A 26,342-nucleotide genomic window follows, 5' to 3' on the forward strand; every position below is an offset into this window, starting at 1 on the left:
ATCATCACAGCGACTCCCGGCTTATAAGTACATCTTGTACCAGACGGGTTGCGACGTGGAAGCGTGTCCACCCCCTGGCATTGAAAGCTGAGAGCACGACGATCGCACAGCTGGCGACAACCCCCGGGAGCGTGAAACGGGAGCTGGGCTTGCGGGCTGAGAAGATGGAGGCGAGCTTTACAACAGAGGTACATGTGTATGCGCCCTCCTCACAGAGCCGTTGTGTGTCCCATGTATGTCCCATGTATTACAGTACAGGTACAGTCGGCGTTGGAGCAAAAGAGGACATGGGCGAGAGGCTGTTGGAGACCGGGCAAATACAGGTACAAGGCAAGCAGGGTTCGGCATGACCAAGGGCATGATTTAAACAACTCAAAGCGATGTGATGGGGGTCAAGTCTAGGACTGGACCTTGTATGCGTGTGTGTGAGTGTGTGTGTGTGCGAGCGAGTGATTCCCCCAAGTACATGATACAGCACTGTACTCGTCCAAGTCCTGGGACCCAGATTAAAAAAAAAAAAAAAGGGCAACATGCCCATGTACGAGTATCATGTATGTACGGCCCGGGTGCCCTATGGAACGGGGCCCAGGTGATAGTATTCATTTGCAAAACACAGGCACAGTGGTGGACAGAGACGCGGCCCAGGCTTATTGGTGCGCGTCAGGGCTGCAGGAACAGACAGTCGAGCGGGAGCATCACTAGCAGTCTCGACTCCCGAGATATCACCACAGAGCAAAAGAGACTTTCTTGGCCTTCCCGGGCTGAGAGGGCGATCTGGTCCCGGAGTGGACAAGGTGAAGAGGCGCCAGGGACCCATGCCCGTGGGTGCCAAAAGGACGGTGAGAAAAGGGCATGGCGTTGACGGAGAATCAGTTGAGCGCGGACCGAGGGCTCCAGCAAATCAAGGTAGTATGATTTGAATCTAGGGGCGAGGGCCAGGAAGAGTCCAGGCAAAACTCGCGGGTAAGCTAGTCGTGATGCGTGCTAGCAGCCCGAAGCTACGATAGTCTTTGGGGGGGAGTATCCCGGCATGTTGGAATGTACTCGTAGTATGCGCTGGAGGGAAGATCCTGGGAACCAGCCGTGTGGTGGCTGGATGGAGGTACTGTACCTGTCCCTTGCAAAAGCCCAGCCTGCTTCCGTTTGCTACTGTACATACATGGTCGTCATGCATACATATGTACCCAGGTAGGTGCCTATACCAATACGAGTACATGTACAGGATAGGTATGCAAGATGTTCAGGATGTATGAGAGTAGGAAGCACCATATCATTGAAAGAGGGGGAGTATAGGTTTGTAGTCTAGCATGTAGATTCGAGCGCGGTTGAATTACTACATATAGTAATATACCTGTATCGTATCGTACCCTGGCCAGCAAACAAATGAAAGGTTGTAGACAGCATGAAGGAAAGAAGGAAAGAAGGAAAGAAACATGACCCAGCAGTGGGACTCGGTGATCCGCTCGGGTTCAACTCCGTGATGCCGCTGCAGGCATGTGCATGTCTTGGCTGGACTGTCCAGGTTGTAAATATGTATACGAGTAGAGTAGTAGCAGACAAAGATCGAGGAAGTGGGCGTCTGGCCGGTGTCTCGTGTGTGACGAGGCTTTGCGACAAACCAACATATGTACATGTACTTGTACCCTGGTCCAGCAGGAGACTCTTTTGTACTTTTATTTTTATTCTTATTTTTTCTTTACAAGGAAGCATGGTCTGCCTGTTAGGTACTCGTGCTCTATGGGTGTGGATGTAAACATGAATTTATCTGTGCCTGCTGGAGGGCAAGTTGAGATGGACCACCATTGACGAATTGACGAGGTACAAGGACAAGTACGTCGGATAGGAGGCCACAGGGCTGGGGAAGGGTACAGCTCATGTACCTGGCAATGGCACCATGTGCCTAGCTAATTAGCTAATCCATGTGTGCCAGGCAGGTACACCGTAGTACTCGTCTGCTGCTTGCCCGGGTACAACCCAACTACAAGGACTCCATACTCGTACATGCCCCGTACAGGTACATGTACGAGCAGGTAGACATGATTCACTCAAGGGCAAAGAGGAGAGGAGGGGAAGAGCGGCAAGACGCAGACGCCGTCACAAGCACGGACAGATGCATGATGCCGTCTCTGTTTGCCCTATTCCAGAGTTGAGCCGTCCGTTTCTGTTTCTTGCTGAGACAGAGGTGAGGCAATGCCGCTGCTTCTTGTTCTTGATTCCGTCCTTGTACCGCCATGTACCGTCACATCGACACGATACTGTACATGTACTAGATGACGGCGCACTGCACGAGCAAGGAACAAGCTTTGAGTGCCTGGTGAGCTGGCAGTTTCAAGTACTGTACAGTTGTTCAATTGGTACCCAAGGACAGTAAGCAACGCAAGGAGAAAGAAGAAGAATAGGTGCACAATAAAGAAAGGAAGCGAAGCACACACCGTGTACAGTAGGCTTACTTTAAATCAGGCACGAGTGAGCATGCATCTCGTCGATGTGTTCCTCCGTCTTGATGTACCTGTACGGACAATCATTACCCGTATTTACCCCAGGGCTGTTGAGTTTTGGGGGCCGTTTAGTCGCCGACAACTCACACAAAAAAAAATCAATTAATAAATAAATAAATGGAAATGGAAAAATCGCTGGCTCCATCGTTCTTCGGGACCACTTGCGGCAATGCCGGTCACGACCAGGATCAATGTGCAGACTGCCTGTCCTCCCTACAACCTGGGACGGGGACTATTGTTCTGCTACCAGGTACATGTCACCACAGAGCGATGTGGTTGGCCATGAACCAATGCTCGGTACTTGGTTACTATCCAGGCATAGTGAAGAATAGGGTACCTAGTAATAGGGCGTGGTAGAGGACAGACTCAAGTCGGTAGGTAACTAACAGGTAGGGGGAACTAATAGGTAGGGGTACGGAAGAGTCCTGGGTGCGAATGACATGCGCGTCTGGTCTGGTAGGCCCGAGACGAGACAAGACGCATCGGAAAGGTGGGCGTAACCGGGAAAAGAGGGCGGCGGGTTGAAGCTTGAATGTGACGGATGCTCATGTTTGCCCGGAGAGCTGGTGCTGTGCAGTACTCGTACGGGGGCTGTAGATACATGCTCTTACATGCTCGTACATGCTCGTGTACATGATGTATGTGTGCCTCTTGCTGGATTCCCACAGTACTGTATGTGCCACCTTCTTGTGCATACCAACGCATGCCGTCTCACTTGTACATGTATAGTACGTAATACATGTACGTTGTTCTGCATGTCTCAGCGCCCGTTACGACACTGGATACATGTACGAATACTGGATGGAGTCGTCGTCATCGGCAAGCAAGCCTCAAATCAATTAATTGCTGCACGGACGCTCATCGAGTCCCTGCTCACCCGCCGTGCTCGTACCGACCCGTGCGGCCCAAGCGTATTAAAGGGTCCCATTTGGTGCCTACCTACTCCGTACTTGTGGTTGCAGAACAGAGTTCAGTGCTGGTACCTGTGCTGTAATGTACGACTACATGTACAGTACTCCGTACAGTATCCTCTTCCACGGATGGATACAGGCCAAGGCCAAGCCCAGCCGTCGGTGATGGAGTTGCCAAATCACGGCTACGGCCCGGTCTGGCGTCGCCTCGACTTGTGCTTGAATGCTGGCCAGCGCCCACCGAGTGCTGCATGTGCTTGCATATGTTGACGTCTCAGGGCACACGGCTTGCATACAACTGAACAATACATATCCATAGTACTCCGTATCTTCATGCAACTTGGAGTAGCGCCAATGCACCATTAGCATCCATGACCTGGCATTGATGACATGGGGTCAGTCACTCAATTGGCCTTTGGGGGAGATCAATGTCGGGTACTGCTACGAGCCCAGTCCCTTCAATATACTACTACTACTCGTACCAATTTTCGAGAAACAGAAGGGGGGGGGAATGGCAATGCTTGTCTTCCATACAGGCGTCAATGATTCTTTGGCTCCTCTTTTGCCCTCCCCTCTCCCTTTCCCCTTCCCCTTCCCCTTCCCCTTCCCCCCTCACATTCTATAATCAATACTATACGGAGTAATACCAGGATCCCAACATCCAAAAACCAACACTCGTCCAATGCTTAAAGCCTCTTGCTCTATTAAAGTTCGCCGACACAGCAAAACCCCACCGCGCTTCAACTTTTAGTCTGCCACTTGCACGGTTCTAGCACAGCTCCTCGCCCTCGCCGGTATCTTTGCAGGCTACACATGTTGGTTGATTCTTGTGTCCCAATTGCTTCTCGGGCTGACGTCCCTCCCTTTCCTTTGTCTCTTACCTACCTACCTTATTCTTGTCTTGTCCCGTTTCTCACCTAGCACACTCGTACATGTACTTGTACCCGTTGCATGATTAGATCTGCTAGGTGCATGTACCTCCCAGGCACTACTAACTTGGACCCAGTAGGACTAAATCACAGCCAGGACCAAGAGCCAGGTGCCCTCACGGTACATGTACCTGAGCCCACCGGCTCCATCCCGCCTTGACGCATGTGCTGAGCACTTCCAGCGCTCCCTCGTCCCCCTTGTTAGCGCCCTGGGAATCGCCTAACCGTCTGGTGCATGTACAGAACGTGTACAGGCAATACTTGGGAGTACCCAAGCCCTGCTGCCACTCATCAAATGTTACAGGTCAAGTAACATCAGCTTGACTGCCGGATTGTTGCATCCAGCTCGTTCAAAGTAGTACATGGTGCCCGGCGGCCCACTAATAAGCATTTTGTCAGGTTCGCCTCAAATAGCTCCCGTTGTCGATCTATTGTCTTTTCTATATGTTATTATGGCTCTTATTACAAATTGATACTTGTTAGTACACACTACACTACCAGAACTTGCTCGGCCACTAAAATGAAAGAGCGGGTGGCGTCGGCCGGAGATAGATCGATGGGGTCAAGGGATGTAGCCAAACACCATTAAAGACGCGTTAGCATGGGATGACAAGATAAAGTCAAATTGATGTCACACACACTCTCTAGGTGCCAGTAGTACTAGGTAGGGAGTCCCCTAAGATGCGGCAGGTACATCTGTATCAGCAGGGTCCAGGAAATAGATGAATAATGATAGTACAGAGTAGTATTAATGAGGATTAAAATGGTCAAAGAGGCGCCTGTACAATGCCAGGCCCTGCGTCATCGCTAAGGCCAGAAGAACGAAGGCGGGACGGGAAAGAAGAGGAGGAGGAGGAGGAAGAAGAAGAAGAAACTTCGATTTTGCATGCGTCTAGTGAGCCAAGGCCGAGGTAGTGAGATGAATGCTCACCTACAGATGCTTCGACTAGTCTCCCAAAGACACGCATACAAGCAAAGTCATTTCAGCGCGTAGCCTGCCGATTGGCCGCGTCTCCCGTGGCCTCTGAGACTTTTGTAAGCCATGAGAAGCTATTGTAAGCACACTACTGCCGTACAAGTGCGAGAGACTGCCACTCAACAACAGGTTTTGCGTGAGAAAAGCATCGCGCTGCCAATCAGAGGCCCCGGGCGGCCTGAAACATACATGTACATACATGCACATTAGCCTCCGAGTAACAAGTACACGCATATGCCGGTGCTACAGTACAAGTGAGTGGCTGCTTGGTGCGGATGATGTCTGCAGAGGCTGAATTTCATCTGACCGGGACGGCTGGAGCTATATCGATGCCGTCTCAAGTGCCGCTCAAGCAAGCACATGATGCCGTCTCTGTACAGGTCAAGCAAAAGGCGTGCCTACTCGTATCTGCTTTACTACAGACACCCAAGCAGCAGCCAATCGCGAACAGAAAACACCATTGTCCTTCGTCCTCGTCTCGTTCACAAAAAGTAGGCTATTTGGTCCGATGTCCCGTATGCAGCCTCAATCATAGCCACCGCCAAAACCTGCCATTCTTGCCGCTATGGAGCTGCCTCTTCGGCCTCTGTATGGCTGGAAACCTTGCCAGTGCGACCTTTCGACCCTTGGAATGGCGTCAGTAGCATTGCCGCATACTTGTCTGCAGCTTCTAGATGGCTCATAACCAGTGTCTGATGCAAGGAATGTGTACTTGTATCCAACAACATGTGCTCAAAGGCTATCAGTAGCACGGAAGATGTATCTGCAGTACCAATGCTGCAAATCAGCTCGTACGGAGTACAAGCCAACAATATGTACTGCAACATGACTCTGCATGCAGCTTGGACGAGTGCCTGATCATACCTAGGAGATATAGCTTGTGTACATACATCCTTCAAGACAGGCACCAAAATTGCACGGCTTGCAGTGCCTTAATTACGGAAACTCCGTTGATACATACAGCCTTGCACATCCCGCGCAGATGCTCTTATTAATCCCGCGACTCAAAAACTTGTACTCGTGCCTGCATGTACGCACAGACGGACAGACAGACGTCAACCATAGTCAAGGATCTGATATCTGTGTACTTTGGCAAGGGTGGTACTCTCTCTTTCTCCCAGCTTCCCACGGCAGATCTACTGTATGTTCTCGCTTCCTCTCTACTCATCCTTTCTCCTCGTATAACGGTCCGGTAAGCGTACCTAGTAGCATCCAGGGAAAAGCTCCTCGAGACCCCTACCCTGCCCTCAGACTGCCCGCTTACAAGCAAAGACGCCTCCGGACCTCGTTGCCCATGTAATCCTACTAGTACCCGGCTAACCACTGCATTATCTTCATCATCACCACCACCAACAGGACCACTACCAGCATCACGATCATCGGCCACTATCTCCCCCACCTGAGCTTCCAGTGCTACTACTACTACTATCAAGATGCTTTGACGCTTCTTCAGCTTCTGCCTGTACCCATCCGCGATACCACCGCCCCCCTGTAAAGGCAAACAATGGATCCCGCAGTTCAACCCCCACTGTCTGTCTGAACCTTGTCGATGCGTGGGCTCTCTGTGGCATCAAAGCATTTGCCGGTGCTACCATGATGATGACTTGTAACTAAGTCGTACAACTAGGACCAAAACACGCGCGCTCCCGTCCGCGTGGTATTTTTCTGTATATCCATCCGTCTGCGTATCTTGCAAAGTGCGTGCAGATGGCCGCCGTCCACGCACATGTGCGTCAGGTGATGGCAACTTTCTCATCACATCACCACCCACTTGCTGCCATCCCGGCGTCATATAGTCGTTCTTCAGCTGTGGACTTGTAGACGCTCGAGCTGCTCGATTCCAATCACCGCGCCAAGCTGCACTCACGCACACGCACGGACAGCTTTGCCTACGTATTATACTCGTACACATAGATGCACACATACATACATTCAACACATACACATACATGGACGCAGTGCTACTACTTCGTACGAGTACGACTACAACCATGCTCCAATAATTGTTCCGTCGGCACCAAAGCCTCGTCCATCCGTACAATCAATCACACGCCAAGTCCGGACGCGCCCTGGGTCCGATTACATATTCCTATCCATTCCTATCTGTACGGAGTAAATGCTGATAATACCACCTCGGTGATCTTCCTTCGCCTCTCTCACCCCCTTCAACACCACACATGTAGCGAGCAGCCATGGTTATGCGGTCGAATAACGCGCTTCCAAACAAAATCAAGCATTGGGTTGAGAATTCCACTCTCGGCGGACCGAAATAACGTGCTGCAGCTTTCTCGCTCTCTCCCAGGGTCTGAATGGACTGGACTTACATGCAACCGCTGTCGTTCTCCACTCCCTTTTTTTTCACGATGCCTGTTGCATAGTCCTTGTGTTACTGTGGTGCTTGCAACAGCATGAAGCATGTTCTGCCATGGTTTGCTTCAATAATCCCTGCGCGGGGTCATCGAGAGAGATCCCGATGAAGGAAGTTGAACATCCGGCGCCTTCTTTCAGCCCCCAATGGGCTTCTAGTGCGCCCGGTCCACAAAGGCATCGAATCCTCTCATTAGATCACAGAGCAGAGGAGAGGAGACATGCAGAAAGTTGAGGCAGATACTCCGTACACACAACCAGCAAATAACACAGAGCAAGTCGAAAAAAGCTCATCAGAAAAGCTGTCAGGTGGCCCCCCAAATTGAAGCCAGATATATTGCACCCTCCAGACTAGTTCTTTGTTCCCCCCTCCCTCCACCATCTCATACGGGCAAACAAACCTCTCGGGGCCAGCCGTCTCCGCGGCGAATCATTCGGCTCCGCTGGGGTTTCACACAGATGCTGTGCTACACTGTCCTGCTTTTTTTGCTTTTTATACTAAGCCGTAATTTCTTCAGCGCCGCCCCCGGGCCCGGAGGGTGGAGCGTGTGTGTGTGTGTGTGCTCCGTACGTCTCACAAAATTGAGACACCGGACATGGGGTCTCGATTTGGAGTACAGGCAGAGAGAGGTGCAGGCAACACACATACAGGGACAAGCAGCATATCGACGAGCACCTACACGTAAGCTGCAGTGCCGAGAATATCCCTCAAACTGCGGCTCTCGCAGTGATCGATCGACGGAGAGAGTGAGTAAGAGTGAGAGTGAGAGTACGACTACACATGTAGGGAACGGCTAGCTTGCTATGCTCTTGGCGTGTGACGGCCGCAGGATGGGAACAAGTTGACTTGTTCTCTGCTTGGATCCGGCACAATTACATCACAAGAGCCGGACTATAGCAATAATTCGTCTATACCACTCTTCATGCTCCGTACATCTCCGACCTTCAACGCGGGTGTCACAACATCCAACGCCGTTTAATGTCTCGAGTCTTCGTCCTACCCTACACTCTACGTTGCTGTATCCAGGGATATTCGCTGTGATACCCCAAGTTGTCAAACATGACATGCTCCGCCAAGCTCTTACAATAGAAAAGTCAATAGCTAGACTGTCCATGCACATAACCGACTTACATAGAGCAGAGCAAACAAAATCCTGTCCACCTCCCTGTAAAAAAAAAAAAAAGACTCGCATTGCTTCAACCACCCCTTCAAAACCTTCGGCCCTCCTTTTTCCGTGCCCCCCTGCGAAAATCTCCATTTATATGTCAGATGGCAAATGCGTTGTTGGACAGGTCTTATTACCTACGAGCCCATCCATGCAAGCGCGCCCCCCCCCCTGGTGGCATCGCATCGCGTGAAGAACGAGGTGTTCCGCGGCCAGGCATCCCTGTTTTGGGATCCAGCTTCGCGGTGTAACACACTCCAACCCGGGTTCTTCTTATTCTTGTTCTTATTTACTTGCTGCTGTAATTTATTTGTCGACGCAGGTAATCTTGCTCGCTTGCGATTTTCCTATTTTCGCGTAGGATTCCATATATTGCCTCGCGGAGATTGTTTGTCCGGCCTGCTGCATTGGGCCGTTGGACGGCCTACGGAGTAATACAACGTTATCTGGATCATCTCGGAGGCGTATATGCCGAGACTGACGACATGCGGAAGAGTTGTCGGCTTGGCCAGATAGAATCCACCGGCTAGTCTGGACGATTCAAACTGTTAGATGGCAATTTCTGACGACAAAGCAATATACTTCGTATCTATATAGTAGTAAATGTAGAGACGCGATAGCAAGGCAAGTATCTGGGCTTGACTTGGTAATTTCTGCGAGCATACTAAGTTATTACATGCCATCATGGGCAGAAAATCCATTTGTTGCTCCTTGTAAGCCATTTTTTTCTCATTCAAAGTCATGACTAACAATATCATGCAAACGACGGTACGGAGTGGACTCACATAAGCAACACTGCATCTGTCGGGCCTACTATTGCAGGCCGTACCTCATGCTGAAGTGGCATTGATATATCGACGATGACACGGTTGTCTCGCCTAAGGTACGGAAACATCGCGTAGTTGTAGCATGTCCATTGCTGCTGAGCCACTCGAACGCCATCCAGACCCTGGATTTCGTTGTGCCAAGGTGCTTTGTATGCATATCATATCATTTCGTCTACAGAGTGCTACAAGTACACGTAGTCATGTATGTAAGAGGACCGACTTTCATCTCAGCATGATAAGCGGCACCCCGAGTCTCACTCCATCCCGTCATCCCAGTCTGCCGCTGCTGTCTCTTCATCGCAACGTGGCATCCCCGCCAAGAGCAGGCATGCAGCTCTTCGCCGTCCATATAATGCCTGTATTGGCCATCTCGTCGTGGAGCCCGTATGTATGTAAGATGTGATCACTCCGTGATAAAATGCCCGGGCCTAGAAACCTTGTCCCCACGGGGTCATGGATTGTTTTTTTGGTGATTTCGTACCTGATTCTTTTAGAAGTTGGGAGCTATTACCTTTGCTACCTAGGTAGGTACCTAAAGCATGGTGCAAAACGATGAGGGGCCATCACAGAGGTGTTGACAAGGCAGATTTGCCTCTACCAGTCTTGTGAAGTTGGCGTTGCCCCTGTCGCGCCCCAGACTTTACGAGATTGGTCAGCCCTTGGACATCGAGCCCGGCCCCTGCATCTTCAAAAGACGAATGTTCGTTTCTATAGCCCTCGCCTTCTCTAAAGACGGCCCCGAATAAGTCGTGAATCGATGTTGTCAGGACGTCCAGTGCTTGGATCCTGGCAATGTCGGCATCGGACGCTATTTCCAGAGTGCCTGCCTGCTGGTTGACTGATCCTTTGATCTTGCCATCAATAATGAGGAAGCTGAGAATGTCCTGCACCTCGGGTTCTGATATTCTCAGCTGAGTGGCGATCCACGAGAGCTTCATGCGAGTATAGGGAGCAATAAGCTTGAGCACGCCTTTTGTTCTCATGTTGCGGGTGACTTCATCAATGTTCTCGGCGATGAAGGGATCTGCAAGAATGTCTTGATTGTTTCGCAGCGCCTTTTCGTATGCGTGGACATCGTCTCGCTGGTATGCGTCAACGAGCTCGGTCATGGCAGAGATGCGAGGATCCGTCTTATAGGGCTTCGTCTCCTGCGAGTCAAAAGGATTGATGTTGGACTTCATCAGCATCGTGGTGAGGAGAAGATACTTGAGAACTTGGATGCGCTGCAGTGATCCAGCCTCGTCGTAATTGCGGAACGACTCAAAAAAGTCACTCTGGGCCTCCTTCCAATTCTCTTCGCTCATGTGCATCTTGCCACCGCATTCACGGATGATACCCATGATACGGGGATGCGGCACGGCGGACTTGACCTTGAGCGCTCGGTTGTATAGCGCCTTGAGTTGTTTGTTGTTTCGAGTCTCTGCCAGCATCTGAATCTCCAACGCGTAAATCTCAAGCGAGTATGTTCCTTTGCCGGGGTCGTCAGTGCCATCGCTGCGCTGACAGGCTCGATGCAGCTCCCTCAGCTTCTTGGAGACGGCCGAGTACTCCTTGCGGTCCAGCAGGAGCTTGGCTAGCTTGATATTCGTCTTCAGCCATAGCCGCTCATTGTTCGTGCTCTGGAAGCTCTGAAGGGTCAGAGAGTAGAACTTTTCCATGCTCTGGACAGCTGCTGACACATCGGCTCCCTTTTCAATGTAGTCGAGCATGTTGTTGATGGACTTTTCCGAGTAATTTCTCGTCACGGCCGACTTGACGTATGTGAGCAACTCAGCAAAGTGGTCGGCCGCCTGGGTAATTTGCAAAACAAATGGTTAGAAAGCCAACTTGATGATACACCAAACAACCTTGTAGCCAACGAGCATGCCAAATCCCACTCACATCATCGTATTTCCCCAGCTTAAACTCCAGCTTGATGGCCTGCTTCAAGCCTTTGAACCCCCACTCTCCCTTCTCCGGCTCGAGAGGCGGAATTCCCAGGAACTCGGTGATGGCATCCTGAGGGTCGCTGAGCTTCAGCTGCTTCGCGTTGTAGTACTTGTTCTCGATGTCGACATCGCCCGCCTCCTCCTCATCGTCCTCTTCGTACTCAAAGTCATATCTGCCAGGCGTCAGCACGGCCGCGAATCGGGTTGCTCCAGGATTAGCACCGACTGTTCCTCGTCGGACTCTTGCATGAAATCTTCGTCGTCGGACATTGTGGCTGGATAGTGTGGCGATGCACTGGAGGGATTAGATGAAGATGAAGATGCTGAAGAGAGCGAAAGAGGTGCTTCAAGAGATGGAGATGGGTTGGTCTGTTTGCTGTTGTATGTTGTATGAGTTTATGTTGAATCTAAAGCTCCAGTGGAGTCGACCTGTAGAGGTAGCCTGAAGGTGACAACCCGCGGGGCTTATCGATAGGGAATGCGCTACGGAGTACATGGACCTAGGATTCTTCCGAGCCCCGCCTATCTTGATAAAGAGAGCATCAGGCATTGGTTGAGTAACATTGTCATTTACAGCGAGTGTCACGTTCAAAAGATAAGAAGGCGAGATGATGCGTATCAATTAAGGGTATTAAATTTGATGTTGTACATAGAAAAATTACACGTCAAGTGTTAATCCACATAGAGCCTCCAACGCCTCGTTCTCTTTGCCAAATCCCATCCCGTAACACCTAGTCTCAAGTTCCTTGTCCGACTTTCGCGTCCTGCGCTTGTTCAAATGCTTTCTATGGTTCTAGTTTCTAATTTCTAGCCATGTATGCCGTCTATCCTCTGGAGCCCTGAGCAAATCCAGCTGGAATTCTGACGAGATAAATTGCCACCATGACACAGACTCCAAGCAGAGTCGTCGCCATATAAGGCAAGCCCATCCACATTCCGCCCAGCTCCATGCCACGGCTCAGGAGCCATCCCATGACTGGCGAGCCTATGAAGCCCATCAGGGTTTCCATGGTGGACATGGTGGTGTTGAGAGTCGCAATGGTGTGCGGCTCAACCACAGCATTGAGTAGGGCCCTGCAGAGGGTGCTCATGCCCTGGCCAAGATTGGTGATGACCATGGCGCAGATGAAGAGCCACGGCACGTCAGCCAAGGCGGTGAGAATGCTGCCAATGATGAAAACGACAATGGAGATGCGAGCTAAGAGAAGATCGCGCCGGATGGGGTTGTACCGGAAACGCGCGGTCAGTATGTGGGATGCTACAGGTAGCACCACAAGCAGGGTGAAGACGGCCGTCAGGCTGCTGATAGTGTTGATATAGGTTGCCTGGTTTCAATGTCAGTAATGATGCCACTTGGAAAATACAAGATGAAGACGTACTGTTGACCACTCCCAGTTAAAGCGGCGGCTCATGTACTGCAAAATGTCCAGAATAAAAGCTAGCCTGATGAGGTAGAATGGTCCATAGGCCAGAAGAAGCAGCACCACGATTTTGGAGGCGAAGATAAAGTGCCACACGTGGGACACGTCGTTCTTGACGGAGAACCACGCACGGCGCGCCAAGTCCTTTGCACCAGGAAGCTTCCTCGACGACAACTGAGATTCATCCTCGACTGGAGGCGACGCGCCTTGACCGCGGCGCTTGTTATCGGCCGCCTGGCGAAGTTTCAGCGTCTCCGGGATGAGAGCGGACGACAGCATGCCAACGGCCAGGATTCCGTTGCCAATCCACATTGCAAGCCAAGCATCTATGCTGAGCAGCCATGCAGCGAGAGGGTTGACAGCAACGGAGATGATGAGGTTCATGGCATAGACCTGGTAGAAGACGCTGGTTCTCTCAGCCACGGGAACCACGTCGGCAATGATGGTCCAAACCATGGCAACGACCATCTGGCCACCGCCACCAATCAAGTAGAAAACGCTGCCATAGAGCATACTCCAGATGGAGAACGTATCAGGGAAGAGCACTGGGTGAATGATTAGCTAGGAAGATACAAACCGGGGCCACTAGATTAAGGAGTGGAACATATGATGTGACGTACAGACAATCGTTATCCAGACTTGCTCGAGAAAGGCTCCAAAGAGAGCAAGGAAGATGACAAGACGACGGCCATACTTGTCAGCAACGACACCAAAAGAGATCTGGACAAAAAGGGCTGTTCGACACACATTGACGGTTAGCGCAACATGATACATGTAGATATTTAGTTGAAAACACGGAAATCAGGCACTCACGAAACAGCATCTCCCCAGACATGGACCAGGATCGCACCATGGCCAGCGTCTTTTGCACGTCCGTCTCCTTGCACCGGTTGTCGTGCATCGCCAGAGCATGATCCGGGTGATAGCGCCGGCAAATGACATCCTCCATGATCTGCTCCATGGCGGGAGTGAGAATGAACTGGCTGACCTCGATGATGAAGAGGAACACCACGCACATGCCCAGCACAAAGCGACGGAAGGACTTGGAGGGCGCGATATCAGCTGGCAGGTCGGCGCTATGCAGCAGCGAAGTGGACTCGTCGGCTTCATAGATGGTCTCGTCGTCGTCTTGGAAGCGGCGACGATGCGCATTGGGCTCGATATCGGAGTCCATGCCGGAGGGCTCGGCCTCCATCGTGTCGGTGCCGTATCTTGTCATTGCTCAGTGTACAGTAGCTCTCTCGAAGCTCTCTGCTCTTGGCGCCAGTATCAGAAGATCCCCCGCGAAGATGAGAAGCCACGATTTAAAATGAATGACTCTGGAGATCCCGGGGTAAAGTACATGGAGCTACCAGGATGATATTAGGGAAAGGGGGTATGGGAACACGAAACAATCCAGCGCCTCTGCCAGCTCAAGATGACGACACCGTATGCGAGACACGTCGACGGCGTACGAAGCATCCCAACTGCCCGCCCGAGTCGAGGGATCAAGATAAGGTTCGCGCGAACCATTTCCCTTTATCCAAACTTCAAGGTCCCCAGCGCCGTTGATTGGCGTGATCAAAGGAACTTTTTACAGTGGGGTACAGTATCCGGAACGCGCAAGCAAAGGCCAAGTCAGCAATTTGCCCATCGGATCGGATCGTATCAGTGCTTGCGTCGTGTGCTTATTTATCGATGAGACTATTGCTGCGTTGTCGTCTTTGTTGTCTGGGGCGCTGGAATGAGAGGATCCCTTTGTCATTTGATGTTATGTTTGAGATGAAATGCCTGGATTCTCTCCGCCACGCATCGCCCGTGTCTTGCGCTCCTGGGTTTGGCCTGATCATTGATTGGAAATTAATTTTCAGTACAAACCCAAACCAAGCGTCGGCTATTGCCATGAACCGTAAGCTTCTGAGCGCCGGTGGCAATTGTACCCGGTGCTGACGATTGGTCCTGTTGTTGGTCATTAGTCTCATCTGGATGATTTCGAAGACGCCTTGATCAGGTAGGCTAGGACATGTTTGGGCATGGATGCGCAATAGGAGCTGCTATGGCGTCAGAGAAAGATCCATGAATGGGAGATGTGCAGACGTCGTTGGTTGTCCTCACAACCTGATTTCATCTGCACGCACACCATGTATGTCGAGAGTCTTGGAAATATTGAAGCTCTGAGACCATGGCTTGCATGGGTGACTGAAGTTTGGAGAAGCAATTCCTCTCTCACTCAAGTCTCGATTCATGCACGGATTGCGGGTTCCTGAGAGGCCTAAACTGACTCGCTGTAGCGCCCGCGGAACAGCCCTGGAGGCTTCAATAGCGACCCCGCCATCGGCTCCGGCCGCCGCAATTCAATGCCGCCCTTGTGCCTTTTTGCTCCTCTCACAAGCCCAGCCGCCTCCACGTCTGTCACCATGTCCTTTGCCGAAGCAAAAGTTCTTTCGATAACGCCACTGGTAGGTCTTACTCAAGAGGACCTCAACTCCCACAAAGTGTCTTGTTGCTGATCCAAGGCTCGCCTAGTCCAACGACGAGTCGCGATGGGTGTCTCTGCATCGGTATGTCGCGGCCCCTCATGATCTATGACGCCTTCTCCCCTCCTTCGTATGTCTGACTTGCGACTCTCCCACAGCATCGCATACAAGGACCCCAAAGGCACCGAGCGAGTCTGGGAATCTGCTGAAAGACGCACTCGTCCCGCCGGCGCAGACATCGATGGCGTTGGCATCGTCGCCATCCTAGACAAGCCCACGGGCAAGGAGATTATCCTGCAGAAGCAGTACCGACCACCCGTCGACAAGGTCGTGATCGAGGTCCCGGCTGGCCTGATCGATGCGGGCGAAACCCCCGAGCAGGCTGCCGTGCGCGAGCTCAAGGAGGAGACGGGATATGTCGGCGTCGTGTCCGAGACGACGCCCATCATGTACAACGACCCGGGCTTTTGCAACACGAACCTGCGCATGGTGCACGTCACCATCGACATGTCATTGCCGGAGAACCAAGACCTGAAGCCAGAGCTGGAAGAAAACGAGTTCATCGAAGTCTTCACCGTGCCGTTGGCGAGCTTATGGGAGGAGTGCAAGAAGCTGGAGGCCGAGGGCTATGCGATTGACGCGCGAGTCGGCACATTCGCTGAGGGCATCCTGCTGGCACAGAGATTAAAGCTATGAAGATGAACTCGGGCCCAGGGTTTTTATTAGACCTGGGGGGGATGCTATTGGAAGGGCGGGAGGGGAGGACAGCAATGGGGGTCTGCTCGACTATAATTTCTTCTCCTGGCGTAGACCTTGCCACAGCGCCAACGCAGCCAGGCACTTGGCATCCCGAGCTCCTTCTTTCCAGAGATGCTGCATGGGGACCACCTTGAGCGTGATTCTCTCTCCGTGAGAGCGCTCGCCTGTGAGGCGGCCCTCCCACTCGCTCAGCTGGCTTCTCGGAATGCGCTGTTCGTAGCTGTAGATGGTAATATGCTCGTCGCATCCGCCCGCGCTTGGGAACATGGCTGCAGTCAGAGTTTCTCTCAGGTCCGTGGGGTCCCGTTTTTCTATGCATTCCTCTGCCAGTTCGCTGAGGCACGTCAACTCGTCTTCGTGAATCGTAATGCCCAGCTCCTCCTCAATCTCCTTGGCGGCCACTCCTTTGAAGTTGCCTGAACCGTCCACCATCCCCGCCGGGAGCTCTACGAAGCTCAGGCTACCGGCAGGGATGCGCGGCTGCACCGTCAAAACGACATAGCGCTCGTCAGATTCCTGGGGCGCGTCGTCTGGTACCAGCATTACCAGCATGGCGACGCTGGGGCCGCGCAAGAAGGCTGCTGCGGGGAGAGACTCTCCACCGGAATTCGAGACGGTTGCCGTCAACTTGACGAAGCCAAGGCGGCCCGCTCCAAAGTAATCGTAGGATTGAACCGTCACGTTGCGGAGGGCGTATGGATCTGAGTGGAACGGGTGAGAAGCGTTTCCTTGAAGCGCAAGAGATTTGGTGAGCGTGTCGATCCAGCTCTATATGCACACAGTTATGCATTAGCAAAAGCATTGCAGCCTGGGAGAATCAGGATCTACTTACGGTGAACGGCTTAAACGATGTGAGGTGGTCTTCTGAGAGTCCGTCTGGCAGACTAAGAGGGACGTTGTGCACAGTCCTCGTGAATGTTGTGTTGGTGGCCATGGTGCGGAAATGGAGGCGAAAAGACACGGATGAGGCGTGTTTGGACGCTGGACGAAACATGAATTGCGGAAGATTGGAAGAGATTCGGGAGTGGATTTAGAGCGGTGATGATGGAGATTTTGCGCAAAAGAAAAATGTCGGTGCCTATAATTTAGGTAGGCACGCATCTAAGCAATTGGCCAGTGACGTCAACCGTCAACCTTGTCGTTGCGAGATGAAAGTCACCAGTGTTGTTTTGCATTATGACAGCAATTGTGGAAGGGCCTTTTAATATTATCGTGAATATTTTATGATACACTATGGGTATTTTATATTGATTTGTTTAAACAACAAAAAAGAAGTATCTTCCCAGACTTGATTCATGTATTCGGCAGATGTGTCCCAGCAACCAGTTTTTCTTGGGTTGTCAAAATTTAGATGCGCACGCTCCCAGACGCCCCAAGTTAAAAGACGCACAAAGAAAAGAAGAAGAAAAAGAAGTATGAGAAGAAAAAAAAGAATACAGTGGCCATAATCTCACACGGCCCAGTACACGTCAATCTGGACCGACTCGATGCGGTTTGCCCAGCCGGGAAATCTCGCCTTGCCCCAGACCGTAATCACATCACCCACCCGCAGCTGTCTTACAAACTTTCCATCGCCTGTGGCTCGTCCCCTGCCTTGTGCCTCGAGGGCTTTGCCACGCTCGGATTCAGGTGCGATGTCGTCCAGGTAGGACCATGTAATGACATGGTCTTGCCACTTTCTGAGAGCTGTCTGGTTCCTCTGGATCTCCCACTCGGGTGAATGTAGTAGCTGGTGAGTATAGTTGTATCCGACTGGGTCGGAGGATGTCTGCTGGATTGGTGGCTGGACTGGCCGAAGTGAGTTGATTGAAGGCACAGATCCATCGACTAAGCCCGGCTGTTAGGTGATTCATCTCGCAAACACAGGCGTGGGTATGCAAATATAGGTACTCACCTGCAGAGCCGGCATCAAACCTCTCCAGCCCAACGTCAAACCACGTCCAAGATCCGGAATAGGGATTGTCACCCTCCTCCGGACTGCTCACGTATCCTTGATCTTGGCTTCTGAACTTGAAGACGATCTTTCGTGCGGGGTGAACCAGACGCGGGAGAGGATATTTGACCGACTTGGCAAAGAAGCTCGCATCAAGAGTCTCGCCCAGAGGTCGAGGAGTGGGAAGAGTAGTCGCGTAAGGCTGATCATTTGCATTCTGGCGAGCTCCAGAGTTGAGCAGTCCAAGAGGATATGACCGAAGCTGTTGTACTCGGTTAGCCACGGGGGGCACACGCAGTGAACATAGATGCTTACCAGAAATCGGTTTTCTCTAGCCTCGTTGCCGCCTAGGATGCTGATTCTTTCGTTTAGCTGCGTGGTCGTGTGAATCCAGTACTCGGCCATATCCAATATGGCATCAATCAAGTCCGGAGGCAGCTTCTTGGCGCGGTACAACATGGCCTTGACAACAGCAATGTCGACAATGCTGGGGTGGTAGGACTTGTTGCCCTCGGCATGGTGCCTGGTCGAGTCATCCCTGGGGGTGTCAGTGAGACTAAGAGCTCTGAGAGCGGACCACACGATGCTGGGAACATTGGCGGCCATGATGTCGGAATAGATGATATAGATGAATGTGCGTGTGCGTATGCGTATGTGAAACGTTTGAAATCTGCTCAGGCCGGGTGTTCAAAGGTGGGGGTTTGTGTTGTGAGGCGTTGGAAACAGAAGCTGATAAAAAGGACTTTTGTTGTTTCTGTATGGATAGGTAAGCTATGATATAATTAAGTTGAGATTGTAGCAATGAATTGATGCGATGCTCCATTCAAAGGAACGCGCGTTCTGCGGTGCGTTGATCCGATATCAGATGCATCACCTCACATCTTCCACATCATCGACTTGAGCGTTGCGTGACGTCAGCGCGGCAAATACAGCGAACGTTAGCGCTGTGCAGGCGCCGTTAGTGGCTGATGATGCGCAACCCCAGGTCTCAGGTACATTTGCTCATCAAAACAGTGCGAATCTACATCTACCTATATGAGCCTGCATGTCTCCATTATGCCTCCATCAATTGCTCAACTTGGAAGCTTCATTTGTGATTGAGAGATGCCCAGGTGTAATGCAATGCTGATTACAGGTATTTAGGCGCCTTATTACATCTTGTTCAAGTATCGCATTGAATTGTATGAGCCCTATACAAATCTACCAAGGCGCAAATTCACGTAGGTACTTAACCTGTAGAAACAAGGTGAATGATTATGTGCTTTGAGCCGCAATGTCATATCAAGATGCATCATCTTTTAATTATAAGAGGTGTAGATCAAGGGACTATTAGCTGCTCAACATCCCATGTCTCAATTTCAAAGCTTCCTGGTTAGTGATATCAGCAGATAGTAGAAGAAAGTGGCCATACTGAAAATACTAGAAAATGCCAGAAGAAAGGAATGCCAGTAGCAGAGATTCAGGTACCTGGGTATATATTTATTAATTCAAGCATCTGCAGTTCGTAAAAAGGTGTTTATATGGCGTCTTGTTGCGATACTTTAACTCTACGCAGCCGCTGGGGTGTTGGATACCCAGCCTGGGGCGATGAAATGCCTCTCTCTAGATCAATGACAGTTTGGGTCTGTATTTTGATCAAGCACTTATCTATACCAAAGTGGTTGAGTACCTTTCTCTACATGCAGACTTGTTTCTTAAAAGGGAGTCCTTCATGCAGGCTCATCACACTACGGCTTGCTACAGAAACATGTCAACGCACATGTACTTGGCATGTGCGTATTCGGCAGCTTCACAACCCCTCCCCTGTCAAGGTTTTGCAAAGGGATTTATACAAAATCCAATTCGTACTCATTTCAACTCATGAGCAATAAACTACCCACTACTGATAGGCAATCCATATAGAGAAAAAGGTCCCCTTGGTCAATGTCTTGCAACCGGTCCGTCGAGGTTGCATTCGTGTCAGCAATAGGTACAGTCTGATCCTTGCAGATGCATCACTATTGCTCACAGGTATCTGTTGGAAATATATCTCGTATGAGTAATTCCGCTGGGCATAATACGTATTAGTTGTCAAAAGTATTGAGGCATTTGACCTCAATACAGATTCTGCGTCTGTCGTCAAGGGTGCCATATCTTCTTCACGGCATACAGGCCTTGGCAAAACGCAGGGATGATGTTGCAATGTTGCAGCAACAGGACCCCTGGTTTCGCGTATAGCCCGGGCACCGGAGAAATAAAAACCGCAGAGAAAGATCTTACGATAGCATGAGCTGTTAAAAAGCCTGTTGGTGAAACAAAATGTATAAAACTCAGTAAACAGTATAATGTTTTTTCTTTCACTACCAAATAAAAATTTCGTTTTCATCTCAGAATCCCGGTTTCGTTGGTTTCTAGAAAAGCTCACGCATGTATTATAATCCTGAAATCTCTTACATCTCCTTTTGGATCGCGGCTGACAGGCTAGTACTCGATGTAGTATCCCTTGCCCACCTGGCGCTTATTCTTGGCAAGTCTAAGTTGTCGTTACAGCATCATATCTCGCCGATCCGCGCGGAAACAAATCCTTCTGGTTGGCTAGACTGATAGTCATTCGGTCTAGAAGCTGTAGAACCTTGTAGAGGCTCTCGGCGTACACCGACATCCACTTGCCTCGGGACGAGCATCTCCGTACTTGCAGGTGCCTACTTGTCTCTAGTATACTCCGTACTGCTTGCTCTTAAAACTTTCCATTTCTGGGTACTTCTCTGCATGGACCCTTGGGATCTGAGGCTTATCTCCGCCAGCCTCTTCCCTGAGGGTATCGGCAGTAATAAATCCGTAGAGGCAGCTGCAATGGAACTTATCGAAAACAACTCGTGGGGGTCAACTCTGGCATATGTGATGTCCGTTTAAACATTCGGATCCGAGTGACGGATCCACGGCACTTCTGGATCAGGATTCGAACAAGTAAGTATTACCTGAAACCTCATGGTCTCTAAAAAAAAAACGTTAATTACTAACCGTTCTACAAACAATCATTTGCTGAGAGGGTATCTTTTAATGCTCCGATAGGATCAAGAGATATGCTTATTCTCACGCCGTCTCGGACTCACGGGCGCTCCGCGGTCGTAGTACAGGAGATTAACCTAATAGGCTATCGGTCACCGTATTCCTCGGATTTGTATGACTCTAGATGATGACATGTATGTAAACTTGAACGCCTCTCTGTTGCCACATGCCCTGAAGCTTGTTCATTTTAAGAAGGTAAAAGATGGGGTGTTAGCAAATGTCTCCGATGGGGAAGCCGTGAGGTCCTAGCGTTTTGCAAGCATTCCCTGATTCAACTCGGTATACGGATGTTACATCCTCACCTTGTACCTTGCATGGAAAGACGGCAAGTACCCATAGAACGACCGAGTTGCATAGAGGTGAAGAGAAGTGGAACCGTCCGTAAAACAGTGCTGCCTAGCATAGATGCTTCACATGTTTAAAAGTCGCCATAGTGTCCGTTGAGGGGGAAAAGGGTGTTTCTACTCTGTATTCACAAGCTTTTTATCTCACAGTTGCGTTTAGTTGTCAAAGACAGGCAAATTTACCTTTCATTGGCGAAGATGAAGAACGCTCTAGCATTGGCTTCAGCCCTGGCTTTGGCCGGGTATGTCGACGCAGTTCCAGCAACCGCAAGCACTACTTGCGTGAGTTTTTACAATATTCCAGCATAATACAAATGGCATCATCTCATTAACTTTATGTATCATCTCGTATAGTGTCGCGAACTTTCTCAAGCTCTGCCGTCCCTCTTCTTCTCCCCCTCTACATCACAATACAATACCCTTATAAATGCTCGATGGTCTGGTACCTCAGTCTTGCATCCGGGATGTGTTGTGACTCCCAAGTCTGCTCTCGATGTGTCCAAGGCCGTCAAGATCATCACCAAGAACCAATGCCAGTTTGCCGTCCGAGGAGGTGGCCACAATGCCAATACAGGCTTCAACAGCATTGACGGCGGCGTCTCCATTGATCTGAGCTCACTAAACTCAGCTTCGTTGGCAGATGATCGCACATACGTCAGTATTGGTTCTGGTATCACTTGGGGTGAGGCATACGATGCTTTCAACAGCAGCAACATTGGCTTTACTGGCGGAATCTGCGAGGACGTCAGCGCCGGTGGTGTCAGCCTCGGAGGTGGCCAGTCTCTCTTCCAGCCAAAGCGAGGATGGGCCGTTGATAACATTATCAACTACGAGATTGTGCTTGCTTCTGGTGAGATTGTGAATGCCAATGCCACGAGCCACCCGGATCTCTACAAGGCGCTCAAGGGAGGCAATACCAACTTCGGCATCGTGACGCACCTCAAGATTGCTGCTTTTGATTTTGATGGGCTTTGGGGAGGAGAGGTCTTTGTCAGTTTGAACGGACCGCAAGCCACATACTCGCAAGTGCAGGACCAGATGAGCCAGGCTCTGGTTGACTTTACGGCGAACAACCATCTCGACATCAACACGGCTGTGCAGCTCATGACTGTTTACCTGGCGAACAACCAGGGTCAGATTGTCAACGCTGCTTTTGGAAACACCATTGGCGAGGAGAATCCCGCTTCTCTGCAAGAATTCCTAAACATGCCGAATCAGGTCAAGCACGATGCTGGCCACATCAAACTTGCTGATTTTGTGCACCAAGTCAGCGAGTTCCAGGCTAAGGGATATCGGTATGTTTCTTCTTGTTCTTTCATTTAGGGGTAAACCCTCTAACCTTTTGATTTATAGTCAAGTCACTTCCAGTATAACCTTTTCCAACGACTTTGCCACAGTCCGAGACATCTGGGATGTGACTGATGCGATTTACAACGGACTTGAGCACAAAGACCAAGTTGACTGGATGATTTCGTTTATCCCCCAACCCAAGATCCAGCAATCATACTCGACTCGCAGCGGCGGTAACAGCCTCGGCCTCCAGAGTGTTACGGATGACCAGATCGGTAAGCTTTCTATTTCTTAAAGGCTGACACATTACAAAAGATAAGTACACAAATGCTGACATGGAATTCTCACAGTGGTGTGGTTGACTTCACGCTGGACCGACCCCAGCCTCGACAGTATGATGTACGCCGCGCGAGACGATTTCATCGTCGCAACGGAAACTGTTGCAAAGAAATACGGCACTTACCACCCTTTCCTCTACATCAACTACGCTTCTCCTTCTCAGAACCCGCTCTGTGGATATGGAGTGGATAACTTCAACTTCTTGAAGGCAACGGCGACCAAGTATGACCCTCGTGGCGTTTTCCAGAAGCTGATGCCCGGCGGCTTCAAGGTCAGCAAGACGACTTGCTCATAGAGCATGGAGGAGCGGATAAGGGGTTTGATGGACAATAGGTATATATAATATTATAATGAATAGACGAGTATTGGAATACAAAAGTACAGGACATGCACATGGCTTCATTCAACGCTCATTATATCACAACGTAACCGGAAGCTCAATAAGGATGTTGTAATTGAAATATGTTCATTCCCACGACCAAGGCTGAATTATATGCAAGATTTTTTTCTGGTTGAAAAAGCCCCAAGGGGGGCAAAATGTGTGGTCAAAATAAAAAATAAAATAAAAGTGTCCATAATGCCATACATCCCCTTTCTAGCTCAACACCTAAACGCCATCCAAAGGTATGGAGGCAAAGTCAAACACGAAAGAACAAGTCATTGAGACCTCTTTGGAAAAAAGACGCAAAAGTTCATCCACGCGCTGTATGGCCCCCATTTCCCTCTGAGTAACAAAAAAGTCAAAATCACCGCTTCTTTTCCATTTCATGACGTTTGCCGCTTAGACTTCTCCGCCGGGGAGTCCTTGGTAACCGGAGTGGCTCGCACTGAATGTCCGGATGGGAGCCGTGGAGCCTCTCGCGGGGCCAGGGTGTGACGGGGCAGGAGATCCAGGGCTTCCGGGATGGTCCCCTCCGGCGGCATCACCAGCGCCCTTGTTGAGGAACGGGGCGGGCGACTGCATGGGGGATTCTATGTTGACGGCTGACCAACCTTTGCTGTCCAGAGGGCCGACGCTTGCTGGGGGCGCATCAGACGTGACGACGCCTTCTTTCCTCATACTGCGAGAATCGTAGTCAGTATACGCGTCCGGATCAACGCCTTCGCGCTTCAGTTTGTCGAGTTCCATACGGTCCATCTTTTCCATTTCATTTTGCAGTCGGGCCTCGCGGGCACCCACTTGGCGCTGCTTGATGCAGTACCAGAGCAGAGCTCCAATGAGGACGGCGCCAACAACACCAGCCGCCGCGTACACAGCGATTCTGGCTCCAGCGGGGAGGTTGGCCCATTTCTGGCTGACAGACAGCTTGGGGGTTTGGACTTCGTGAATGGCCTTGTAGGCGGTGGAGTTTCCGCTAATTGCTAGGTCAGTATGGGGGAAGCGAGATACAAATGCATGCATGGATAATGTAGCACTTACCCAGTCACCTTGATGCTCTCCCATGAACCGGAAGTATCACCATAGGCGTACTCGGAACCACCGCCATAATCGGTGATGCGAGCACTCTTGATGTACATGGTGAAGGGACCCTTGGAGTAGTCGGTAGTACCACCGGCCCATTCACGGGTACCATTCGGCAGAGACGGGTCACCACCGGCCCAGATACCGAGAGACAGTCTCATGGGGGTTTGGGGGTAGTTTCGGGTCTTGTTGGCAGCATCGGGTGTGAGGTTACGGACGTGCTGGCCGTCGATGTACCAATCAATGCCCTCCTTGGTCCAGACGGTGGTATAGTTGAGGTAGTCGGCCTGGTTATCTTTCGTGGTATAGACACCGGCATTGTGGTAGTCCTGGAAACCCTTTCCGAAATAGTTGGTGGAGGCGGCGGTGTTGTTGACACCAAGGAACTCCCAGTCGACCTCGTCAAGATCGTCACTCAGCCACATGGCAGAGCTGACGATGCCCACACCAGGGGCGACCTTGAGGAAGAGCTCAACGCGGCCGAAGAAGAAGTAGAAGAGGGTTCGGATGGTGGGCGAGTCACCCTGCTTGTTGATGGTGAAGGCGGCACCAGTCTCGCCGTCATAAGAGACGGATCCAGCGGTGGTCTCCCATAGCTCATAAGACGGCGTAGTGTTGAAGTTGAAAGTGTAGTCGGTGTTGAAACCAGGATCGGTAGGACAATCGGTAGAGTTCAACGGGTTACAGCTTGTGGAAACCTGGGCAGAAACGAGGCCCAACAAAGGGGCGGCCGTAAGGAGGCCGCTCAAGTACCGCATTTTGGCGGTGCAGTCGAGGTTTGTGACAGAATGAAGGGTATAGGATATAAAAAAACGGCGTGGGTATTAAAAGTTGCAAGGCTTTCGATGCGCCGGAGAACAGGATGAGGTCGGATACAGCGACAAGGAGTGCATCAACTGTATATGATAGGTAGATAGAGAGAGTATAGCTTTCCTCTGGCCCTGCAGAGAAAACAAGTTGGTTCCGGAGAGAGTGTATTATTCCTTTTCGAGGCAGCAGGTAGAGCAAACGTCACCGGAGAGAGTGAGCGGCGAAGTTGCGGTTTGATCAAAGCGTCGAGTTTCGACAATGAGAGGACGAGACAAGTCTCAACAGGCACGGAGACGGCAAGGCCCCTGAGCGATGTCGAGAGTCTCTGATTTTGCAGAGTTTCAAAGAAGGACGGAGGTGAACAATTAAGGACGGAAGAAGGAAAAGAACGAAAAGGAAGCAAAAGAGATTAGGGGCTCCAGGTTGATTTGATGCATTTGCATTGAGACGGGGAAGAAGCCCCGACGGGTCCGCAACAGGTGTAAGGGGTACGAAGCCTTGCTTGGCCGGGGGGGCAGCACAGCAGGTACCAGGTACATGTACTTTGGACGGCGGGTCTGCGCGAGGGGGGTTTGGGGCAGCTCACTGACTTGGACCATGGAGGCGTCTTGGCTAGGTGAGGTGGTAATTTCCAGCGGCCTGCAGCGCCTGACACGCCTAGAAACGCCCCCCCAGAGGCCCCCCGGTGCGCTGGAGCTGGGGGGTTCTTGGTCAATTGATTCGCCCCATCATTGCCTGTCCGAGCACGAGCGAATGTGATGTGTGATGTGGTTTGACATCGTCCATTAATACGAGTACTATTACTCCGTACAACAGCCAGTTCTCCGTCTTCATGCACGGCGGCAGCGCCATGGCACGTCTTGGCGGCGCTGCGTTGC

The 26,342-nt window shown here is 51.0% G+C and overlaps 7 protein-coding genes across 7 annotated transcripts; 2 read left to right on the forward strand and 5 right to left on the reverse strand.

The window, feature by feature from the left end:
- Positions 1-9,818: 9,818 nt before the first annotated feature.
- On the reverse strand, positions 9,819-11,977 carry TRIVIDRAFT_75864 (uncharacterized protein; the record flags this gene model as incomplete). The annotated part of the gene is made up of 3 exons (XM_014096058.1): positions 9,819-11,464; positions 11,556-11,775; positions 11,829-11,977. 3 exons carry the CDS (start codon positions 11,870-11,872, stop codon positions 10,238-10,240), a joined length of 1,491 nt encoding a protein of 496 aa, XP_013951533.1.
- Positions 11,978-12,441: 464 nt separating this feature from the next.
- TRIVIDRAFT_115684 (uncharacterized protein) lies at positions 12,442-14,113 on the reverse strand (the record flags this gene model as incomplete). The annotated part of the gene is made up of 4 exons (XM_014096059.1): positions 12,442-12,927; positions 12,982-13,568; positions 13,644-13,757; positions 13,837-14,113. Coding segments are annotated over 4 exons (1,464 nt in total), but the record flags the coding sequence as incomplete, so codon positions are not given.
- Positions 14,114-15,419: 1,306 nt separating this feature from the next.
- Positions 15,420-16,175, forward strand: TRIVIDRAFT_66275 (uncharacterized protein; the record flags this gene model as incomplete). The annotated part of the gene is made up of 3 exons (XM_014096060.1): positions 15,420-15,461; positions 15,529-15,563; positions 15,638-16,175. 3 exons carry the CDS (start codon positions 15,420-15,422, stop codon positions 16,173-16,175), a joined length of 615 nt encoding a protein of 204 aa, XP_013951535.1.
- TRIVIDRAFT_173841 (uncharacterized protein) lies at positions 16,170-17,217 on the reverse strand (the record flags this gene model as incomplete). The annotated part of the gene is made up of 2 exons (XM_014096061.1): positions 16,170-17,006; positions 17,071-17,217. The coding sequence occupies 2 exons, from the start codon at positions 17,170-17,172 to the stop codon at positions 16,266-16,268; spliced, it is 843 nt and encodes a 280-aa protein (XP_013951536.1).
- Positions 17,218-17,688: 471 nt separating this feature from the next.
- On the reverse strand, positions 17,689-19,022 carry TRIVIDRAFT_183601 (uncharacterized protein; the record flags this gene model as incomplete). Its single annotated transcript, XM_014096062.1, has 3 exons — positions 17,689-18,065; positions 18,133-18,433; positions 18,487-19,022. 3 exons carry the CDS (start codon positions 18,775-18,777, stop codon positions 17,689-17,691), a joined length of 969 nt encoding a protein of 322 aa, XP_013951537.1.
- Positions 19,023-21,761: 2,739 nt separating this feature from the next.
- Positions 21,762-23,487, forward strand: TRIVIDRAFT_227182 (uncharacterized protein; the record flags this gene model as incomplete). Its single annotated transcript, XM_014096063.1, has 4 exons — positions 21,762-21,845; positions 21,918-22,858; positions 22,917-23,128; positions 23,204-23,487. The coding sequence occupies 4 exons, from the start codon at positions 21,762-21,764 to the stop codon at positions 23,485-23,487; spliced, it is 1,521 nt and encodes a 506-aa protein (XP_013951538.1).
- A 143-nt stretch (positions 23,488-23,630) lies between these two features.
- TRIVIDRAFT_183603 (glycoside hydrolase family 16 protein) lies at positions 23,631-25,595 on the reverse strand (the record flags this gene model as incomplete). The annotated part of the gene is made up of 2 exons (XM_014096111.1): positions 23,631-24,547; positions 24,613-25,595. The coding sequence occupies 2 exons, from the start codon at positions 25,410-25,412 to the stop codon at positions 23,974-23,976; spliced, it is 1,374 nt and encodes a 457-aa protein (XP_013951586.1).
- Positions 25,596-26,342: the final 747 nt, after the last annotated feature.

Source organism: Trichoderma virens (genome assembly GCF_000170995.1).
Source record: "Trichoderma virens Gv29-8 chromosome Unknown TRIVIscaffold_89, whole genome shotgun sequence".
In the NCBI taxonomy this organism is placed as follows: domain Eukaryota; kingdom Fungi; phylum Ascomycota; class Sordariomycetes; order Hypocreales; family Hypocreaceae; genus Trichoderma; species Trichoderma virens.